This window comes from Octopus bimaculoides, chromosome 26 (genome assembly GCF_001194135.2).
Source record: "Octopus bimaculoides isolate UCB-OBI-ISO-001 chromosome 26, ASM119413v2, whole genome shotgun sequence".
NCBI lineage: Eukaryota > Metazoa > Mollusca > Cephalopoda > Octopoda > Octopodidae > Octopus > Octopus bimaculoides.
In genome coordinates this window covers 9887056-9893790 of record NC_069006.1, presented here as the reverse complement: position 1 = coordinate 9893790, position 6735 = coordinate 9887056, and the positions used below count along the sequence as shown (strand labels likewise).

Below are 6735 nucleotides of genomic sequence, written 5' to 3'. Positions count from 1 at the left end.
ATCAACTGGAACCCTCGTCGTCGTAACTGATGGAGAGCCATATGTAAGAAAAACATTTTTAATAGTTCTTTAAAGCCTGCAATATAGACCCAACTTCACAAATAAAATCTGGAATGATCTTTGAGATATTTGGGTGGGGGGGGGATAAAAAAAAGTATGTCTTATATGGAATCAAATATGGTATTTGACATTCTATAAATGATATATCTTTATTTTCTGTTAGAACAGAACAACTCTGAATATTAGACCAGCCGTGGGCAAACTGTAGTCTGTGAGACTCTGAATATTTAACAAATAATTAACTGGGATTTCTTTAGTAATTCGATCCACCTGATGATGACCCATTCCTGATGATGACCCAGTTCTTGTAAGGGGTTGCACATGCCTGTGTTAGACATTCCATTCCTCACAATCATTATCATCACATCATCATCATCATCCTTTAGTGCCTCTTTCTCATGCTGGCTTGGGTTGGATAGGCTTGATAGGAGCTGGCAAGGCCAGGGGGGACACCAGATTCCATTCTCTAAAAGACATCTAATTTTGTTGAAACACCGGAACTCTAAATGTTAGAATTTCCATCCTTCATTTTTGAACATATTCCATATTTCGTGGAAGTTGTTCTCTTCTCGTCTGTCTTGAAGAGCAAGAACTGTAAGCATCCAAAAACTTCCAATTCTTCACAACAATATTTATGACACTCCATCGGTTACGACGACGAGGGTTCCAGTTGTTCCGATCAATGGAACAGCTTGCTTGTGAAAGTAACATGCAACTGGCTGAGCACTCCACAGACACGTGTACCCCTAATGTAGTTCTCGGGGAGATTCAGTGTGACAAGGCTGGCCTTTGAAATACAAGTACAACAGAAGCAGGAAGAAAGCATGAGAGAGAGTTGTGGTGAAAGAGTACAGCAGGGTTCGCCACCCCACCCCCCTGCTGGAGCCTCGTGGAGCTTTAGGTGTTGTTGCTCAATAAACACTCGCAATGCCCGGTTTGGGAATCGAAACAGCGATCCTATGACCGCGAGTCCACTGCCCTAACCACAACAATATAATTCAGCCCAAAACTCTGCTACCCTCAATTTGTCTGACTGGTAAAACAAGTTCTGTGCCAATCTTTGCACAATTCATTTGGTTTGTAAAAGTCAGGGCGTTATAGTATTTGTGTTGGAGGAACGAGGAGTTAATCCTGCCAAGGAACACAGAAACAGATACATATGCGTGTGTGTGTGTGTGCGTGTATGTATGTGTGTGTATGTATATAGACTCAGGTAATCATATGAAATCAATATTATCTACCTGGAGAATTTACAATGATTAATATAGTTTATTATTATATAAGGAAACAGATAATCCCTCTGTCGATTGCTGACGATAATGATAATAATAATAATGATGACAGTGGGGGCTATTGTCATTGCTCTCATCGTCATTGTCATCATCGATGTTGTCGTCATCACCATCTGTTGTTATCATCATCATCATCATCAACAATATCATTGTCATAATCATCATCATCAATATCATCATCATCATCATCATCATCCATGTCATCGTCATCATCCATATCATCATCATCAGCAGCAGCTTGTCATCATTGATATCACCACCACTGTGATCATCATCATCACCATCATCATCATCATCATTGCCGTCATTATCACGACAACTACCACCACCACTATAATCTCTGCCGCCTCCTCCTCCTCCTCCTCATCATCATCATCATCACTATAATAATCATCACTGTCATAGTGGTAGTATTTGCGGTTATGGCGGTGGTGGTGGTGGTGGTGGTGGTGATGGTGGCAGCAGTGACGATTATGGTAGTTTAGTAGTGTTCCTGTTTTACAGCCAAACTAACTGAGGCGAGACTGGACCAAGCATTAGGTAGAGTATGAGATATTAGAAGAGTCGGGAGTGTCACACATTAGCAAGGGCAGGAATTGAACCACTCACGCCTGGGTCTGGGATCTGAAGTCTATCACATTCACCCACTCATGTTTGTTGTTGCTGTTGTACATATTTAACCCTAGGTCAGGCCTGATTGAGCATGTCCATGATCAAAGTTATTTCATCCATGACCATCCCGTAGACTTGATAGGCACAGTGTGCCTCAGATGCCCACCTCATCTAACACATGTTTTACTAAGCCAGTAAGGTTATTAAAGGGAGATTCGGTTGCTATTTCTAGTGAAGCAGGTGGCCACACAGAGGCGTCTATGCTTATTCATACTGTAGTTAGGACAACATTATCTGTGTCCTTCTTTTGGAAAATGGTCAAGAGTGATTCGAAGGAGATTTGGCTGCTATTTCTCAATATCCTAGTAGGCATATGATCAAGGGTACTTCAGCCATGACCATCCCAACTTTTGACGGGTATGTAAGGCTACATTATCAAAATACATTCTCCCCATTTGTTTAAAAGACAGCTGGGTATGATTTAAGCGAGATATTTGGCTGTTATTTCTAGTAGGCAAAGTGACCACATAGAGACCCAAGTGTTATCTTATTGTTCTTATCATACTTATCGTTGTCGTTGTTGTTGTTGTTGTTGTCCAGGTGGCAAGCTGGCAGAATCAGTGTGTCAGACAAAGCACTTTGCTGTAATTGTTCCGGCTCACTGCATTCTGAGTTCAAATCTGACCAAAGTCAACTTCACCTTTCATTTCAAAAAAACAAAATTGCGTCTCGCCCCACTCCACCCCGGCCAGGTAACCTTGTCCTTCCTCTACAGCAAGATACATCTTTCTGTCTCACTACAACTTTTGATCATCCGACACAAGATCACCTCCTCAAATGCCCCCTCTCCTCTCGAAAGTTTTTTTCTTTTTTGTCTTGCAAGTACCTGGTGACCCTGTCAGTGCAGATGCCACTTAAAGAGCATCCAGTCCACACTGTAAAGTGGTTGGTGTTGGGAAGGGCGTCCAGCTGTAAAAATCCTGCCAAAACAGTCACAGAAGTCTGGTGCAGGCTTCTGCCTGGTTGGCTCTTGTGAAACCGTCCTGCCCATACTAGCAGGGAAGGCAGACATTAAACAATTATTATTATTATTATTATTATTATTATTATTGCTGTCATTATTTTTATTATCCTTGCCTTAGTGAAGGTGGACGTATTGTTTTCAGTCGTGTTTGTTTGTTTGTTTGTTTGTTTGTTCATGGACAAGATATCTCAAGAACTGTTGGATGGATTCAGATGAAACTTTCAGGAATGTTTGGTCTTGTGACTGGCACAAATTGATTAGATTTTGGGATCGATCCAGTACTGGACAAGGATTCTGGATTATTTTTCTGTTTTTTTTTTCACTTAATTTTTGAGAGCGGTCGGGTTCATTTTTAGTATTCTCATTTGTGAGAGCAGTCGAGTTTATTCCAGATATTCTCATTTTAAAAATCATCTCTGGCTAATCGTTGAGAGGACGCTGGTGTTGCCTTGGTGGAGGTTTGCGCTCTCTGAGTGCTCTTATTATTATTATTATTATTATTATTCGTGTTGCCATTATTTTTATTACCTCCACCTTAGCGAAAGATATTGTTTTCAGTCATGTTTGTTTGTCCGTGGACAAGACATCTCAAGAACTACCGGATGGATTTGAATGAAACTCTCAGGGATGTTTGGCCTCGTAACTGGCATGAACTGATGAGATTTTGGATCAATCTGGTACCAGACAAGGATTCTGGATTATTTTTCTGTTTTTTTTGTACTTGATTTTTGAGGGCAGCCAAGTTCATTTTTAGTATTCTCATTTGTGAGAGCAGTTGAGTTTATTTCAGATATTCTCATTTTAAAAATCATCTCTGACTAATCGTTGAGAGGACGTTGGTGTTGCCATGACAGAGGCCTGTGCCCTCTGAGTGCTCTTGATATTATTGGTTTTGATATTTTTGTTCCTCAATGTGGAAATCTATAAATTTCAAAATTTCAAGATAGATTTTTCTTTTCCTTTGACAGGGGCCTTACCATATGCCACCAGAACCCTACAACCCTGAAAATCTAAACATGAGACAGATCCTGTACAAGTACTGGGCACGCTGGGGTTGCTGGTATAAATATCAACCCCTTGACCACATACGATATTATTTTGGGGAAAAAGTCGCCATTTATTTTGCGTGGTTGGGTAAGTATTCTTGTATTTTTTTACTTGTTTTAGTCATTTGATTGCGACCATGCTGGAGCACCGCATTTAGTGAAGTAAATCGACCCCAGGACTTATTCTTTGTAAGCCTAGCACTTATTCTATCGGTCTCTTTTGCCGAACCACTAAGTTACAGAGACATCGGTTGTCAAGCAATGCTGGAGGGACAAACACACACACACACACAAACACACATACACACACACACACACACATACATATATATATACACGATGGGCTTCTTTTAGTTTCCGTCTACCAAATCCGCTCACAAGGCTTTGGTTGGCTTAAGGCTATAGTAGAAGACACTTGCACCAGGTGCCAGGCAGTGGGACTGAAAACAGAACCATGTGGTTGGGAAGCGAGTGTTTTGCCACACAGCCACAACTGCACCTATTCTTTTCTTTTACTCGTTTACTTGTTTCAGTCATTTGACTGCGGCCATGCTGGAGCACCGCCTTTAGTTGAAGAAATCAACCTGAGGACTTATTCTTTGTAAGCCGAGTACTTATTCTATCGATCTCTTTTACTGAACTGCTAAGTTATGGAGACTTAAACACACCATCAGTGGTTGTCAAACGATGTTGGGGGGACAAATGCAGACACAAACACAAACACACACACACACACACACACACACACACACACATATGTACAATGGGCTTCTTTCAGTTTCCGTCTACCATATCCACTCACAAGGCTTTGGTTGGCCCGAGGCTATAGTAAAAGACACCTGCCCAAGGTGCCATGCAGTTGGACTGAACCTGGAACCATGTGGTTGGTAAGCAAGCTTCTTACCCCACGGCTACTCCTGCACCTATGCTGATAATCTTGAGTCAACTGATGCTAATTGGTAGAATTTGGTTGTTGATGGTGATACTATTTTGAGAATGCTATGGTACCATGCAGTGGAATTGAAACCAAACAAGCTTTTTAAACACCCAACCAAACCTGCACCTGTTAATTTGCATAAAACAAATGAAAATAGAAAAACAGATGCAAAAATGAAGTAAACAAATAAATGACTAGAACATCATCATCATCGTCGTCATCGCCGTTGTTTAACGTCTGCTTTCCATGCTGTCATGAATTGGACAGTTTGACTGAGGTCTGGCAAGCCGGGAGGCTGCACCAGGCTCCAATCTAATCTGGCAGAGTTTCTACAGCTGGATGCTCTTCCTAACGCTAACCACTCCAAGAGTGTAGTGGATACTACACTCAGGCAGCACTGGCATCAATCATGCTTGAATGGTGCTTTTTACATCTCACCGGCATGGGTGCCAGTCTAGCGACACTGGCATTGATCACACTCAAATGGTGCTCTTGAATGGTGCTTTCAGCTGCACTGGCATCGACCACATTCGAATGGTGCTCTTTACGTGCCACTGGCACGGGAGCCAGTCAGGTGGCACTAGCATCAACCTATATTCTTTTTATTCTTTTACTTGGCCCAGTTATTTGGCTGTGGCCATGCTGGAGCACCACCTTGAATATTTTTTTTAGTCAAACAAATCAACCCCAGGACTTATTTCTTAAGCCCAGGACTTATTTCTTAAGCCCAGTACTTATTTTATCATTTCCGTTTTGCCAAACCGCTAAGTTACAGGGATGTAAACACACTGGTACTGGTTAACAGTGTGCGGTAATGGGGGAGAGGGGACAAACACAGACACAAAGACACACACACATAAATATACACATATATATATGACAGGCTTCTTTCAGTCTCCGTCTACTAAATCCACTCACAAGGCTTTGGTCAGGCTGGAGCTATTAATCGTTTCGCTTGTCTTCCACAGGTTTCTACACTGGATGGCTCTTACCAGCTGCTGTTGTTGGATTACTGGTATTTCTTTCGGGGGCTTTCAATATCAGCGCAAACCCCATCGCGTAAGCATTTTCGAATTCGTTAACACTGGTCCTTCAGTAATAAGATTTATAGTAATAATCGTCATCGTCATTATTGTTTAATGTCTGCTTTCCATGCTGGCATGGGTTGGATGCTTTGACTGAGAACTGGTAAGCCTGGAGGCTACACCAGCCTCCAACCTGATTTGGCAAGGTAGTTACGATGGGTATACTGGGCTTCATATATTTGTACCCCAGTGTCACTTTGATGGCATATGCACTGTTCTCTCGCTCAATAATAATAATAATAATAATAATAATAAAGATGATAATGATAATAATAATAATAATAATAAGTATTGAGCAAATATTCTGCTCAATACTTTAGATTTGCTTGTCAGTTGTTTGACCTTAACCAGTTGAGCATGTCCTTTGGTGGCTGACGATATGAGCATCTCTGATCACGAGCAGTGGAGGAGCATCATAGCCATGTGTTGAGAGGAGTTCTTTGGGGTTTGAATAATTCACCTTTGGAAACATAAGTGTTTTGTTCGTCATCCTTAAACAACCCTTATTGGGGGACCTTTTGAGCAGGATGGGCTACTCGACCTGAAGAAAATTCTAACTGGGCCCCACCTGCAAGGTCATGCGCTGTTTATCTTGATATGAGATCACCCTGTTGCGCACATATGGTTGTGATGCATGTGCCTGGTGTACCCTTATCAGACAGGTAGTCATGATGGATAT

General features: G+C 41.6%; 1 protein-coding gene across 1 annotated transcript in view; it reads left to right on the top strand.

Annotated features, from left to right (window-relative positions):
* Positions 1-6735, top strand: part of LOC106868957 (anoctamin-7) — a 300499-nt gene that overhangs the window by 253740 nt on the left and 40024 nt on the right. Inside the window, exons 7-8 of the mRNA XM_052976901.1 lie at positions 3957-4122; positions 5940-6030. Coding sequence (XP_052832861.1) covers positions 3957-4122; positions 5940-6030 — 257 coding nt within the window. The remainder of the gene's footprint in view (positions 1-3956; positions 4123-5939; positions 6031-6735) is intronic.